This window comes from Cyanistes caeruleus, chromosome 1, assembly GCF_971803275.1.
Source record: "Cyanistes caeruleus chromosome 1, bCyaCae1.hap1.1, whole genome shotgun sequence".
Taxonomy (NCBI): domain Eukaryota; kingdom Metazoa; phylum Chordata; class Aves; order Passeriformes; family Paridae; genus Cyanistes; species Cyanistes caeruleus.
Genome location: NC_141701.1, coordinates 45697603 through 45714186, shown reverse-complemented (window position 1 = coordinate 45714186; position 16584 = coordinate 45697603). Strand labels below are relative to the sequence as shown.

At 42.3% G+C, this 16584-nt stretch overlaps 1 protein-coding gene across 3 annotated transcripts; it reads right to left on the bottom strand.

Moving 5' to 3' along the window:
* Nucleotides 1-3424: 3424 nt before the first annotated feature.
* Nucleotides 3425-16584, bottom strand: AQP4 (aquaporin 4). Of its 3 annotated transcripts, XM_086889755.1 has the most exons (6): nucleotides 16301-16584; nucleotides 15698-15905; nucleotides 11134-11548; nucleotides 10045-10209; nucleotides 9609-9689; nucleotides 3425-7854 (listed from the first exon to the last, which is right to left on the bottom strand). In XM_086889755.1, the coding sequence occupies exons 1-6, from the start codon at nucleotides 16320-16322 to the stop codon at nucleotides 7576-7578; spliced, it is 1170 nt and encodes a 389-aa protein (XP_086745881.1). In that variant the 5' UTR covers nucleotides 16323-16584; the 3' UTR covers nucleotides 3425-7575. The 3 variants fall into 3 exon arrangements, with proteins under 3 accessions (XP_086745881.1, XP_086745890.1, XP_086745901.1); XM_086889764.1 differs by lacking the exons at nucleotides 15698-15905; nucleotides 16301-16584 and adding an exon at nucleotides 15500-15597; XM_086889775.1 differs by lacking the exons at nucleotides 10045-10209; nucleotides 16301-16584 and having other exon boundaries at nucleotides 15698-16183.

The window sequence follows — 16584 nt, the reverse complement described above, 5'->3', positions numbered from 1 at the left end:
GATCCGGATGGACTTTTTGACCTCTTTTGTTAAAGCTCCCTCCATGGCATTTCTTGGCCTTTTTCAAAGCTAAAAGGTTGGAGGACACAAAGCTTTATTCTCACATTTTAGTCTTGAGGCTAGAAAAGCTTCTGCACTCGTGCCCTAGCAATGTTTGCCTCCAGTAAGTCTGAAGTATGCTGGGCAGCTGTAGAAGGAAGGAGAAAAACAAAAAAGCCTTGTGTCTGAAGCATTTGTGTTTGTGTGCATCCTACCCTGTACAGCTGGTCTGACTCAGCTCTGAGAAGATGCTGTGCAGCTGTTTCTCTGGAGCAATACCTGTGGGCAAACAACAGCAGAGTCCAACATCTATATACATCTTCCTGATCTCCAGAGTTCATTTTGTCCCTGCTCTGTCATCTTTAATCATGAAAGCATTAGGCTTTTTCTTACTGGATATTCATGCACATATGTTCAGAACTTACAGGGACAATCAGCCATTGTTCCAGTTTTCCTATTGATGTTTTTCTTGCAAATCAGAGCCCAGGGACTGGCCACAAGCCCAAATCCCATCTTTTCAAAACTGATTACTTCTTTGCTGGGACACTGTTTGCTCTACTGCAATTGTCTAAGACTGGGTTTGGCTGGTGCAAACCTACTTCATCTCCTCTGGAAGCGAAGGCAGGATTTATCCTATGTACTGTACAGCTCTGGCAAGTCAAAGCAGATGAAATGCCCCCCACTCTGGAGTAACTCTTCTGCTGGCTAGAAAAAATGGCCCCAAGTCCAAAGTGGCAGTAGCAGCTTGAAGAAGCTCACAGAAGGGGAATCTAGAGACTAAACCATCTCATTCCAGCTCTGATGAGCTCGTTCAGCTGGAAAGGCAAAACAAAACAAAATATGCATGCATTCCTGTCTGAATATGGGACCACAAGGCAGCTAGGCACTGAGATACAATGCAAATGGAAATAATTAAGTACTGGAACAGAATAGCATAGATATCACTAGGAACTATCACAGGAAATTTCTGAGGAAAAATGAATGACTCTCCAATGTCCTGAGATTTGCTGTTCTAAAATAATGAAACAATTCCCACAGAATAAATGGAATAAATGCTAAAGTAGAGTGGAATAATGGTAAAATATTTTGCACGCTAGGAAGCTACAAAATGTCTAAAGTAATCAATTTTTAAATGGTTGAAATGTGGGGGAAGAAAATCTTGAGGCAAATGAACTTTGGGAGGAAGAGCAGCAGAACCCAGTTGGCTCCATGGCAGTAGGAGATGGCCATGACCCCATTTCAAGCTGAATGCCATATGGCTCAGAAATAAGTGGAAATAAATGACCAAGTCATTAGGATCCCAGTGGGGCATGCAGCAATCTCAAATGGCAGCTGATCCCCCACAGTTTTACCCATGATCTTGTCCACTGCTGGGAAGAAGCAAACACTGTGGCAGTGCCACGCTGCGCCTCCCTGCACCTTTCACACACAGGCGTGTGCACACACATGCACATATGTGCACGTTTTAATAGACACGTGTCTATTAAAATGTTCTAGCAAGAACCTCTAGGCATACTGTGAATTAGGGAGGTTTTTATAAAGATTCCATCAGAAGGGAAATAGGGATGAAGCATCACAGGAAGCTCATTGCTGCGCACGAGTGCAGAATAGCAGTTGGGAATTCTGTTTGCCAGGCATGCCCACAGAATACCTCTGCCTCTCCCCATCCCAAATGGCAAGGTGAGAGACAAGTAATACAAGCTCATTTAGCCTTTCCAAAGAACATTATGATAGCTTTTTTTAGTCAGATTATGCCACAGTTCTTATACTTCTAAGGATTGTTTTTCTAACGAGGCAAGAAAGGTCAAAAGAAATTAATAGCCAAGATAAGAGTTATCAGTCTGATATAAAAAAGCAGTGTATAACGTTTGCAATACACTATAATCTACAACTGATAAGGAGTCTAAAGCCAAATGAGGCTTTAAAAGGAAGCTGATATTGGAAATATCTACTCTCTAATTTCTCTTTTTAAGCAGATGACTGGGTCACAGTTGCTGTTTGTAGCTGTCGCTGCTGAAGCCAGTGTCACCACTGAAGCCTAGAGTAAGGACATTACTCACCCAGCATGGCTCAGCCTCTCCACAGGATCCAAATAGGGCTCAGATGAGATCCAAAAGCCTCATCCACATCCTCATACAATTGGGACTGTGTTTTAATCCTGTGATACCTTAGTGCCAGTAACCCCTGGGTAAGAGGTATGCTACAAAGATCTCCCTTGCCCACAAAGTTGCTTTTGTGTTCTTCCCAGGACCCTTCATATTAACCCTGCAGACAGCTCCATCACTATGTGTTTGTCTTTGTAACTCTCCAGACACCTGTATTCCTGTCTTGTGCTTGTTTCAAAATGCCAGAGTGGCTGCTTCCTCCTGTGATTGTGACACTGAAATAATTTTACTTGTTCTGCCTAAATTCCCTTGGGAACCTGCTTCAGTAAGGTACCAGTCATGCGTGTATTAAGTTATATGCAACATACACACTCCCCTAAGCCTCTTTTGAGATGCCTCTGGAGCTTGGAGAAGCTAAAGGCAGGAGCTGAAGCACCACAAGGGTGTGTCAGTCATGAGCCATTCCTACTGATTAGAAGCTATCCCAGGTGATGTGTTTTCATATCAGTCATTTTCTGGACCCAAATTTACCCCCATTAATGTCATAGGAACTAAACTTTGCGTTCCAAGCAAAGAGCTAGACAACTAGAAATGTACAGTGAAATCTACAGTGCCACAGGATCTGATTTCCATTGCTGAAGATTGTCATGGGAGCTTGGTCTCACAAGCTGTGTTTTAGTGAAAGGGGCTGGAAGTGCCAGTATAATTTCTATCACTTTTAAAAACTTTGGCTCTCCACTAGTCCTGTGAGTTTTTTAACCCATTTGGCAAAATCAGTGATGTACATATATGACCTGATTTCAGCTGGGATAGAGTCAATTTCTTCTCAGTAGCTGGTACAGTGCTGTGTTTTTGGATTTAGTATGAGAATAATGTTGATAACACACTGATGTTTTGAGGCTTTTTTATTAAACTGCTCTTATCTCAACATACAAGTTTTAGTTTTGATTCTCCTCCCCATTCCACTGGGCAAGGAGTGGGGGAGGTGAACAAGTGGCTGTGTGGTGCTTAGTTGCCAGCTGGGCTTAAACCATGACAGCATACCAGCATAATTTTTGTTTTAATTGGTTTAGGCTCATTTCCTTCAAGATATTAAATCTTTTCCACAAGCAGCTTTCTTCTCTAATGGATATTTTTCCACAGTAAATCATTCATTCACTGTTGCATACACTTCCAGACTCCTCTTAGATACATTCTATGGGTTGGATTTGGGGTTCTTCCTTATATTTTCCGTCCCAAGCTTTAAGATCATGAAATGTTTCCAGTGATCACAAGATGCCTTTTTTTTTTTTTTTGACACATCTTTATTTGCAACGGTAGTGTGAGATACAGTAGAATACATGTGGGAACCAGATAATCATGTATTATTTTATAGTGAATTTTTCAGTAGATTATTCCAAATGTTACATGTGGAAATTTTAAGTCCTATTACATTAGTTCTGATATCATGATGACTAAGCACTTAAAAAATAAGCATTCTTGTGGAAAAATCCATATACACAGTTTGCTTTACCTCATTTGTCCTAAATTTCAGTCTGCAACAGGATGACTTAGATCACAGGAGTGGGTAGCAAATACTTCAGTCTATATTTACATATCGTCTATTTAGAAAGTCCTTGAGAAACTCAGATACACACAGGCTGAACTGAGATACAAAAAATTGTGCATGGTGTTTTCACCTCTCACATTGAAAAGAAAGACTCACAATGTAAATTCTCACATAATTTAATATGATTAAAAATATTGGATGGTGTATAATATCCTGAATGTGTTACACAGCCACCAGATAAGATGTTTCAGAGCACAGCAGCTGCTCCTCTGCCATCAAGCACTAGAAAGGTAGATGGCCATCTAGCTTTCGAAGCACATACTGTGGTGATTACTAATAATCAGAAATAAAGCACGTTTTGAAAAGCTGATATGCAAATACACATATTTGTGACAAGCCTAAACAAGACATGAGATGAATCTCACTCCTACGTCCACTGAAAGGTGGAACATTTCAACAGAAGGGTTATCATGACAACTTGAATGCTGCAGAGGTTTCATTTTTTTGTTTTTCCTGAGAATAGTTAGAATCTGGGTGATGAGCTCCTCAGAGTACACACACCCCAAAAGGTATTTGTGTGCTTCAATGAAATCACCCTTAGCTTCCATGCTTTCTTTTCTGAAACCAAACCCAGTGACTTAATATTATGAAGGTGCTTGTTAAAGTGCAGATATAGCATTGGAAACACTCGTGCCATCAAGGAGGAGTGAGTCTCATCCAATTTTTGGGGCCCCAAAATGATGATAGACCTGCCAGTCTTCCTGTGACATCCATCCATCATCATAAACAAAAAACATTTCCCACCAAAACAAGAAATGTTTTAAGAGCACATCAAGTATGAGGTGCAATATAGAGCTGAAGAGCTTTAGAACACAAATCTCACTCAAACAGAATCAAAGTACATGTTTTAAAAAAATACTAATGCAAAAGTATCTTGAACCCATAAAAAGGTCATGCTAGTCTATTGTATAACCAATTATGCCTACTGTACAGTGATGATACCATTGCAAGACAGCTTAGAGGGGCACATACCCCTCTGCTAAACTAAGTCCTAATAGATACTGAAGAGTGACGTTCCTTTATATGAATGCTGATATCTTGTGGTGGGGCAGAAACACTTGTGATTACAGCCACTCCTAAAGATTTATTTTAGGGTGGGTCATAAACCTCAAGTTGAATGCACCTTCTTCCAAAAGAAAGTATATTGCTGAAAGCCTCAGATTTTAGAAAAAACACAGTGAAGTGTGTGAGAGAAGCCATCGGACCCCAAAAAAGCTCAGGATCATTCCCACTGTAGTCAATGACAAACTCCTCCACAAGTTTTAATCTGTGGGATCAGCAGCAGACCTACCACACATTGCTTACCTGCTAATGTCTAATGTCTAATGGCATGGCATCAATCTTTACTGTCTGGTGACCTCTATTTTATCATCCCTTCTTTTCCCTGCTCTTTTCACAAGTCTCAGGATCTTATCCTCAATAAGGAGTTTGGCTGGTTCTGAGTGTTTGCCACAGTCCATTAATAAAGAATGTTTCATGAAAAAGATCCTCCTAACAGAGGTGGCTGGTGCTATGCTCACATTATGCTCACCTCAGCAGCAGAATCAGGCTGGGTGAGGAAAACACACATCAAGCCATTTGTGTAAAGGACCCTTAAGCATAAAACAAATCACAGCTTCTTATTTAAATAACACAGTACCATGCAAAATTCACAAATTAAGGAGTGTCTTTAAATACAAAAAATGCAAACCTTTGCTTAAAAAATCCACCAATTCTATGTGTATTACTCTTTACCTTTTTAAGCCATGCAAAAGGTTTAACCAAAATGTCCCTTCAACAAATACAGATTGGAACTAGATAAAAAAATAAAGCCCAACTAAATGCGTAGACAAATCCCCCAATGAGTTTTGATCTTTCTCACTGAATCTCTTTATCATGGTATTTATCCATCTGAGCAGAGGTCTAACACCACACCTATGCTGCCCTTCCCTTGGGAGACTTAGTCCTTGCTGTGGGAAGGAGCTCTTATCTGCAATTTGACATTGTCCACTGCAGGTCCCCAGCCATACCCAACTGCAAATGCATGAAGGAGTCATGCATCTCATGCTCAGTGCAGGGAACTTGCACCACACTGGCAGGGTTTAAGACAAGAAAAGTGTGAAACTTGAAAAAGGACATGCTGGGATGATACAACATATCCCTGAAAGCTGGGATACTAGAATTGCCATGGGATCATAGTGCACAGATTTGAGGGTTGTAGTCGTTTATTATAATTAGAAACATCTAATTCCCTGTGATAAAGATTGCATGTAGAGTATGTCAAAGAACAGATGAGGCTAATACAGCCCACAGTCAGGACTAATACTTTTTTTTCTCTCTTATTTCTAAATAAGCAGGGGTAGCTTTTCAATTTAAATATAAAACCTATATAGTTACAATATAATACCATGCTCCTGACTGCTCTGCAGCTGCATATTGTAAAACTCAAAGCCACTGATCAGAAACAAAAGCAGTAAGTCAGTAACAGCTTTACAGAAATGTTCTGCTGGGGTGATTATGCCTGGCAAAAACCTCTATAGGGGAAAGACTGTTTACAGACATATTTCATGTCCTTTTTCCCCTAAAACACCCTGCAAGCAGTTGAACCTTTTTCTAACAACAGATAAAGCAACTTTTGCCAGAGGTGTAGTTTATGACTATATGAATACTGGAACAGGCAGGGAACCTGTTCAAATAGTTAGGCAACAGTTACAACAAAAAGCCAGAAGCAGTCATATTTTTATCATCTGTTATAAAAAAATATTTCCCAATCAGTGTCTCAATACAGTTAAAAGTTAAAACCCTTCTACATTACTAATAAATTAAAAAACACTATCTCCAACCATCTCGTAAGAAAATAGGTAAGTAATTTAAACCTTTAGTTTACATAAATTAGCACAGAAATGTGTATTCAAACAAGTGCACTGAAAACAGATATGCCTTCTTTTCTTCTGATATCTCTTATTTAAGTTATTAAGTAACAGGAAAGCCTTTATATTCTTTGCATGACCTTGAATGTCTGCTAACACTAAATGGTCAATAGTCAAACCTCAGGAGAATGTTTCACCAGATAGACAATGACAAGAGGGAGCATGAAGTACAATCAACTGCTTTGCAGCCTTATTACCACACACTTCAACATTCCATTTCAGCATATTTACTCTTGGGGATGAAGGTAATGTATTTATATGGCAAATCACAAGACTAAAATTTGATGGGTTGATAGAATTATTTTTTTTGAAGTCTGTTAAAGTATCATTTTTTTCAGAGGTAGTTTGCAAGGCAATAGTGATGTACATGAGTGGAAACAATACTCCTTTGCTTGACTATAGATAAAACTCTTAAATAGTGCTGGTGCTTTCTCTGAACCTCACAGAGAACGCTTAATGGGTAAGATGTTATAATTGGAGCTGACAACAGCCAATTAAGTGTCAGAAGAACAATCTGATAAGTAGGTCTTCATGTCTATAGGCATTTCCTGATATGTCTTAACTGTCAATCTCAATGTTACACATTTCTATCTTTATCTCATTATTGACTGATTTATTAAAGGAGAATGCTTTCATCTCTCTTTTTGACTTTGGGGTTGCTCCGGAAAGAACTAAAGGAAAATACAAGTCTAAATTTGGAATAATAAATGGGGAATCCTAATTATAGCAAAGTCCTAATCTTCCAACTGAGCAGGCACATGGTTTGGTGACACCACTCCATGCAGCTGCCCACACCGTACCTTTCAAGAAGAGGAAGGTGCTCAGTCTAGAGGAGATCTGTTTCTTTAATGGGTGGAAGGATATCTGTGGACGTGCTATCAGGCTGCTCTCTGCTTTCAGTGCTTCTTGCTAGTCATACAGAAGACAACACCTCACTGGATGGATCTCTTCCCTTCTTGTCCTCACCCCTGTCGATATCAATCACATGAACTATGCCAGGCTTCAGGATCAGGTCATCGGTCTCTACATGGCTCCTGTTGTCGTCCACCTCGATGTACTTGCCCTTGGAAGGCTGGGTAGCCTTACCAAAGACGTCTTTGAAGCGGCGCTTGAGCTCAACGTCTGGGCAATAGACGTACTCATACAGGGCACCGGCAAGGACTGCTCCGATTATTGGTCCCACCCAGTACACCTGCAAAAGAAGAGGTGGAAAAAACCCCAGGCAATAAGCTTTCAAATTAACAGTGAGAAGAAGATTGACAAACAGGCCCACTTCTTCAAAGTGAAATAATTTTCTCAAGTTTTATTGATTTATCTCTTTACAAGAGGCTTGTTCTAACTTTCTCATCGCTCATTGCCAGCTATAGACCACAAATATGGACCCTTTGCAAGAAGACACTCATAGGAAACACCAATGTAGAGAAGTGATTTTCTTTTTGCAGTTTGAACCAAGATGACAATGAACTTTCAAGGGAAAAAAGTCCTTTCTAGTGTACACACAAACAATTCTGCTTCAGTATTTCAGACTTATGTTTCCAAAATACTTCAAGTTTGGCATTTGATCCTACAGAATACAACAGGCAGTCAACCACAACAGGCAGTCTGATAATCTAATTTGAATAAACAAATACAATGGACATAACACAACTCTGTAGGTACCTATCTATTTCATCATGACAGACAGCAGTGCAATAACATTATTAGGTGCCAAAGCTCACAGGTTCTTGTTGATGGCATGCCAGTGTCACTGCTCTGGTGGAGGAGAGAAAAGGCTATTTTTCCAAGTGGCCAGGACAGTGACTAAGCTTCTCCTGCAAGTTTCTGCATGGTATATTTGTTTATTGTTTATAGCTTTAGTTACAAATTACAGGCTTCCTCAGAGTATGGATAATTAATCTTGTGAAAAACTACAGCAGTTTTTCATATGAACAAGCCATTCACTGATAACTGGGTAAATCTGCCTCAATAGGATAACTCTTGGGAACAAAGTTACACATGGTATCGTGTTTGCAGAATTGAAGCCTTAGGGCCTGAAGACAATGCTATATCTATTATTAGCTGCAGTGGGAGCAATGTGGGCTTCATACTTTAAAAATCAAGAAAATCCTTATATGCACTGTAATATGCAGCTCTTCCAGTTAGCACTGAAAAGTGTCCCTAGAAGTGATTTCCCTCTCTATAATTAGGTGAGTCTGAGCTGTGATCCATCTCTCCCTTATAAAATATGAAATGTTTTTTTATAAGTTGGATTGTTGGATGCTATAGAAATTTACTGCATCATTCACAGCCTGCTTATAACGTTGTTTCCTGCATAACTGCTCCTGGCTAAGCTGACACTTTCAAAGTAAGGTAACATCTGGCCTGGTCTGCAAATACCAGACTGCAACCTCTTCATCTCTCACTGCAGGCATTTGCTGAGGCAGGTTCTCCCCCAGGAACCAGATCACAGAGGATCCCTGTTCTCATTTTATACAACTGCCCCAATTTGCTGCAGAACCAGGTGAAACGTGAAGTTAACAGAATTACTTCCATAGCTCCTCACCAGCATGACCAGCGGGGTTTGCAATCTGCCTTGGAGGATTTTTCTTTCCAGCAGTTCAGTTCTTTCTGTCTCCCTGGGTCGATTCACTTTTTTTTTTTTTTTTTTTTTTTTTTTTTTGTTTTTTTTTTTTGTTTTGAGCTTTTCATATTTTCTTTCTACCCTAGCTACTACCTCCACAAAATGTCCCCTGAATACTAAGATGCTATTTCAACATGCTGCATGCTGCACTGCAGTCCTAGGTGAGGAGCATGATGATGCCTAAGCTTGGGGCAGGTCAGAGCCTGTCTTCCTCTGGGATGGTCTCTATGGGATGCTCTGGAAGAGATAACTGAAAGCAAATGATGTATGAAAAATCCTGATCACTGTTTGTCGCTATGATGAGGGAAGTATGAAAGGAGAGTTACCCATTGGTTTTCCCATCTGCCCATAATGACAGCAGGTCCGAATGATCGAGCTGGGTTCATACTGGCACCGGTGTAATTGATCTAAAGCAGAGAGAAAATGTTGTCTGTTATTAAAGTCTGGAAGGTAGTGATTCGATTTCTGTGGGACATCCTGGTTTTGTACAGCTCTTCCACTTTACAGCAGATATCATGACTCTCCTGAGTCTTAACACAAAGTCAAAAGAAGTCATCACATGAACAGCCAGGAAAGTTCTGGTGCAACACCCTACCCAAGGGGACACTCCTGAGACTCCAAAGGGCTTTGGCATGGATCCATAAAGAATACAACAGCTATATAGCTGTAATTGCTCTAAAGGTCACAGAAGTTTCCATTTACTTCTGAAGTAGTCATAAAGGGTAAAGGGATCTATTTTTTAAAGAGAAACCATTAACTTACAGCAAATAAATGTCCAATTGCAACAGAAAATCCAATTGCTAAAGCTACTGAACCAGTGACATCACTTCGTTTTGAATCACAGCTAGCAAAAATAGTAAAAACCAGCTGGAATGTAATTATCAATTCCACCAGGAGTCCATGCCCAGCAGAAAGATCTCTGTGTACCTGGAAGAAGGCAAAGAAACACCAGAAATGAAGAAAAGATGATTTTGTAAATCAGAAAGACATCACATGCATAAATTGTATTTCAATGAATGGTATTTCTAAATAGTACAAAGTGAAAGACAACAATGAACTTTTAGAGGTACAGATTCTCCCCTCTTCATTCTTCTCCCTTTATTTTTTTTCTTAAACTTTAAAATGGTTCTTTATTTTGAGAGCCATGGAAATTTGCTGCTGAACAGAGAACAGAAGGATTAACATTCACATCCAACTGGAAGTTCAAAGTTAGACTGCAAAAGTATAGTTTATTTTTACATGGGGATTTGCAAATGCTGCACTTCCCTTTCACCATTTTTTTTTTCTTGGGAGCACTGTAATTTACTATTCAATTATAAATTCATTAATTATCCCTGAATTAATTAATTTAAATTTCAATTAAAAATTAAGCAGTGTGCGGCTGAAGTGCATTTTTAATAAGTCCTGCAACAGGGCTAACTGATGGCATTCCTTATTAGTTTAGAACAAAGCTGAAATCTAAGCCACAATCTATTTCAAAAGTATGTCATTTTAAATTGATGTTTTTTCAATCCCCATCATAATAGCATGGAATTAATTTCCCCCCTCCCCAGACCACATAAAAATGGCATTTCACGCATATATTATTTAAATTTTGTATGTAAATTAACATTACCTGCTGTCATCAGATTTGGGGAAGTTCTAGGAAAGAGAGCGTCTCTAAAAAGACCAGCTATAGCTATTACACTGCATAAACCCATCCTAAGGAGAGCTTTAAGCCCTGTCTGGGTGTTGTAAATGAACCAGCAAGCCGTTAAAACCTGTACCTGAGCTCTCCTCATTCTGTGTGACACTGATTCTATTTTCTCAGGGTCTGAGCTAGCCTAGTTCAAGAGGCAGAGAAGTGATTACCGCAGTGACTCCCAGGCCGCCCACCACGCTGGGCGGTGTGACAAGGTAAAGGATGCCCGCGCCCACGATGGCTCCCAGGCACTGGGCAAGAATGTAGAAGATGGACTTGGCGAGGCTGATCTTCCTCGTGCAGACCATTGCCACCGTCACCGCCGGGTTGATGTGGCCTCCGCTGATGTGTCCAAAGCACTGCACCATGGTGGCAATGCTGAGTCCAAAGCAGAGGGAGATAAGGACCATGTCTACGGGCAGGGGCTTCTCTGCTCCACCCCAGTTGATCGTGGAGCCGAGGCTGAGGAGGACAAAAATGAGCATGCCCAGAAATTCTGCCGAAACGGCTTTCCAGAAGGGCTGAGTCCAGACTCCTTTAAACGCCACCATAATCCTCTCACACTTACACAGACGTCCACACTTACTGAAAAGGAAAGCAAATCTTCATCAGAAGTCACCAAACAAACCTTACAGTCTCCTGTTAGGGGCTGTTCTTCAGCAGATTTTGGAGAGAAGGTGGCAACACTGATTATCTTTGGGGTGGGACAACCACAGACTACACCCTTAGAGCAGACTGCCCTTAAAACATGCCCAGTGTTGGAGTGTCTGCAGGACACAGGGTAATTACTCACTCCTTGTGATAACTCTGTATAGTTTCAGCTCCCAAAGCACAATGTCTGTGTATTTTGAAGTGATCATTAATTTAAGTGTATTATTCTATGCTAGCTGGCCTCTGATTTAGAGACTGTATAGCTCTACCACTTCCAGTGGCCTGTTGATCATCATATTCATTGAATCAGTGAGTATCGTCTTTCTCTATGCAAATCTGTAGTTTTCACAAAGTAGGTAAGATAATTCAATACAAGCCAGTATCTTAGTCAAAGCTTAGTGGTTTTGATGACAGTATAGTATTGGGTAGTTGCCTTGAGAGCTAGAAGAGAAAGTTTATTTGCTTGAACACTCACACAGACCAGTATTTCAATTTATATTTATGCAAAGAGCAGTTTCTTCACTGTGGATGTTGGGTGAAAATTGAATTCAGGCAGGAGAATAGATGCAATCTTACATTCTGACCTTTAAATCAATTGTGTAATCAATAAAGTGCTTTATTTCTGGCTAATGGTGCCAATTGAGCTGGGGAAGAGAGCAATATTTTCTGTATGTGTGGTGTGTAAAACTCTGCATGCAAGAAAGTCTTGGCTTTTCTTCCTGTCTGGAGATGCTACTTATTAGTCTACACTGCCTTCCTGATGAGCTACAATTTTGCTAGATGTTCAGATACCTATGAAAGTGGGTCACCAAAGAAAAGTTATTTGTGGTATTAATAAATTAGAAGAATAAGCCAAAAGGGAAGCATTCTAATTAGTTTCTGAGGAATGCTCAAAAGATTCTTCTCTAAAAACAAAAGCAAGAAACATCCAACCCATCCAAAAAGTAGAAAACAAAAGAATATTCAGCTGCTACATTTGGGAACAGAATTTCGAGTGGAAGACGGATGAATTTATGCTCAGTTATCTGAGGTAACTGAGCTACAATGCATATTTAATACCAGTTACATCAGAAAAGAAGCATAAAAGGCTTGTCTGCCCTTTTCAAGTCATTGCAAGAGGAATGGCCCATGAATTTCTTAACAGTTCCAGTGAGTTAGGGAAAAGCAATTTAATGCTGTGAATGGAGCAAATAAGCTTCTTCCCTAATTTCCTATGCTAACTTACTCTGTATTTTGGATAGGCTTTCTGAGCTCTATCTTAGTTCTCCATATGAGATGAGATAAGAACAATTACATTCTCTCCTAAAAATGGCTCTTGTAAAGTGCTTATGAAAGGATCTGAGACGCTTGAACGAGACTTGTTCCAGAGAAGTGAAGCAAGAACCTCACAAGAAAATAAAGTAATACCCCAAATCTTCAGATTTTAGGTCGAACTCGAGATAAATGGAAAGATGTTTTTGTAAGATCTCATATTAACAGTCAGTTAATGACCAACCATCTAGACTAGACCTTTTGTACAAAATGAACCCAAAATCATTGTCTCCCTCAAAGCTGAAGGTCCAGGCTGGCTGTTCTTACCTTTGAACCCTATGACCAGATTCGCACTGAAACTTAAAGGCTTACTTCTGACTCCCTTACTGCTTCCTCACTAATAATTTATCTTAGTGACCTGAGTAAGACATAGGTGCTGTATTCATGCTGAGAAGAGTTCATTTTTCCAGTTCCCTGGGCATGTTCCAGGTGAACATAGGGATGACACATAGTGAAGCCTACGGAAGAGAAACCTGAGACCTGGGTGCACAGAGAAGGGAAGCAGCACTCATCTACTCTTTTATCCCTCAGCTCAGCTGGGATATAGCCTGGATTTCCCTGGTGCAAGCCCTGGTGTTGTATTCAAGTTCTGAAAAAGTTGTAGCCACCAAGGGCACAATGGTGGGAATGTAGGTTTATGGAGCATGGTGACTCCTGATGTCTTTGTTCAAATGTGCCTGACCATCTCTTCCTGTACTCAGAGAACAGTGAGATCAGCAAATCAATGACACACCTTCATCCTGTAAAGTGGACAGAAAAAGGTGTTTGTATTTGGCACTAAGACCGTGCAGCTGGCTTCTCAACAGTTGTGGAACATCTTAGAAAATCACCTTAAGAGTGGGTGTCTGTGTGTGTGTGTGTGTGTGTGCGCACCTTCCACTGGACTGCTGGTGGGCCTGACTAGAAGGGAGCTACCACTTATGAAAGACAGATCTCATGTTGTTTCTCTAGCTGAGAGCACGTGTAGTCAATTCAGCCTTTTGCAGCCCTGAAAATGCAAAATTGCTGCATGCAAGCCAAATGCTTCAAACACAAAAGCTGGCTAATCAACATAAGTTTTTGTTTTTCTAGAACATCATGCTACTTAGAACTCTGACAGCCATATTGACAGTTAATTATTTAAACACCTATTTTTAATCCATACCTGTTTTTCTTAAGCAGTCTTTTTTTCTATGATTTCAACACCAAGCAAAATGCTCAGCTGTCAGGGCCAAATTTTTCTTGTAAACTGCACACCTTTCCTTCCTACAGCAGAAACCCCTATAAATGTTAATAAAAGCTTAATACTGTGTTTGAGACCTGAGCCCAGGTTTTCACCTAAATCCAAAGGCAATCAGCAACTTAGAAATCAAAACCATCTCAAACATCCACTATTTGTTCAGCATGCAGCTGAATTTAAAGTCTGGAGATGAGACAGAGTGATGGCTGTGTGACGGGTCTGAAACTGAAATGGGACCTCTCAGCAGCTAAGATTTGTCATCAAAGTTGCAAAACAGTTTTTATTTTGAGTAGTTGTTCACGTTTTCCTTAGATAAATTCAAAATATAACAGAAAAACACTTTCATGTGATGGCCACACATTAATTTCACATGTGGCCACACTGGAAATTCTCCGGTCTGGGCTACAGGATTACACAGTAAATTGTGTCTGATAGGATGCAAGGTGGGTTCTGCAGATCACATTGCCAGAAGGGCTTCAGGTATGGTTATGGCTCCAAAGGCACAACAGTATAAATCATAACAAAGGTTTCGATACAAAAGTCAAAGAGTACTTTAAAAAGTCTTCATTTCCCAACTTCAAGGAGCAGAGTACTCATCCTGGACGCAAGCTTGCAGCCAGCCACTCCACACGGCACTGCTGTCACACCCAAGTTCTGTGCGTGCGGTGCCTATTTACCGTGGCATCCCTGCAGCAAAGTCCCCCGCTGCCCGAACTGAGCTCGCACCGCCGGCTGGAGCTCTAATGGACATCGGGCACCTGCCGGCCAGCTCGGAGGGAGGAGGACGACAGGCTACTGTTGCAAAACCAATGCACTGTCGCAGGGCTTGCTTGTAACCATTTTGCCTCATTTTCCAAAAAGCTGATAAACGAGCGACTGGCATGGATATCTACAGGAGGTGAGGAGCCTCGGGAGCCCAGTACCGCAACTTTTCCGCTCTGCGGTACCTGGGCTTTCTCCACACGCGGCTCTCCATTGCAGGACCGCAAGTGGACAACAGAGTTTTAACATGCGGGAAGAGAGAGTGAGTTTGCTTCTTTCTGCACCCTTCGCACCTCTGATGGTAAAACTCCAGAGCGAGCGATAGGCTCCAATAGTGTCTTGGTGAAGGGGGAGCTGCTGCCTGGCTGCCATCCCTCGGTGCAAAAGGCAGAAGGGCAACAACGCGGAGCCCCACACCTGTCTGCGCACTCCTGCCGGGGCCGGACAGTCCCCTCCCGTGACCGCGCACCCCCCTCGCCCAAGCTTTCCCATAAACTCCTCTCTGGCCTGGGGGGGCTGTCCCCGCCCGCCCGCCTGTCTCCTGCCTTCCCTCCCTCTCCCGCTCCGCGCCCCGCGCAGGGCCGCGCACTCACCCGCGGCGCGGAGCGGCCGCTCCGTCGCTCATGCCTCCCCGGCGGGCGCGGCTGAGCGGCGGGGCCGGGGCGGGGGCCGGAGCCGGGGCCGGGGCCGGGGCGGGGGCCGGAGCCGGGGCGGGGGCCGGAGCCGGGGCCGGGGCCGGGGAGGGGTGGGAAGGCTCCCGAGCGTGCGGCGGCCGCGGAGCGCTGCCCTACCTGCTGCGGCACTCGAGGAACGGCCGCCGGAGCCGCGGCTGCGGGTCGGCTGCGGTCATGTGCCTGTGCACGGCAAGGCAGGGGGGTCGCGGCTGCCGGGCAATGAGAAGCGGGCAGCGCCGAAGCGACAGCGCTGTGCTCCTGCGGCGCGGGGCCGCCCGGCAATGGGGAGGACTCAAAGGCTTCTTAGTTTCTTCTCTGCCACTCACTGTATTGAAGGGGGGAAAAAGCCCTAGTAGCACAGCAGCCAGGGAGTTTTATCCGTCTAAAATACCTATTAGTACCTTACTAGAGCCCTACTGGTTACAAAACCATAGAATCATAGAATATCCAGAGCTGGAAGGGACCCACTAGGATAGAGTCCAACTCCTGGCTCCGCAAATGACTGCCCCAAAAATCACACCATGTGCCCGAGATCATTGACCAAACATCTCTTCAGCTCTGGTGCTATGACCACTTCCCTGGTGAGCCTGTTGTTCTATTGCCAAACCACTCTCTTGGAGAAGAGCCTTTTAGTAGTGTGCAACCTAAACATCCCCTGACACACCTTCATGCTGTTCCCTCGGGTCTTATCATTAGTCACCATAGGGAAGCGATCAGTACCTGCCTCTCCACTGCCTCTCATGAAGAAACTCTGGACTGTGATGAGGTCTCCCCTCGGTCTCCTTTTCTTCTGGCTGAACAAGCTAAGTGACCCCGGCCACTCTTCATATGGCTTCCCCTCTAGGTCCTTCACCCTCCTTGTAGTCCCCCTTTGGATGCTTTCTAATAGCTTTATATAATTCTTATATTGTGTTGCGCTTGTTGAAGTTGCTAAATTGACTGGAGTTTTGACTAGTATGAAATGCCAAATGGAGGCCACTGGAAAATAGTGTTTAAATTAGACT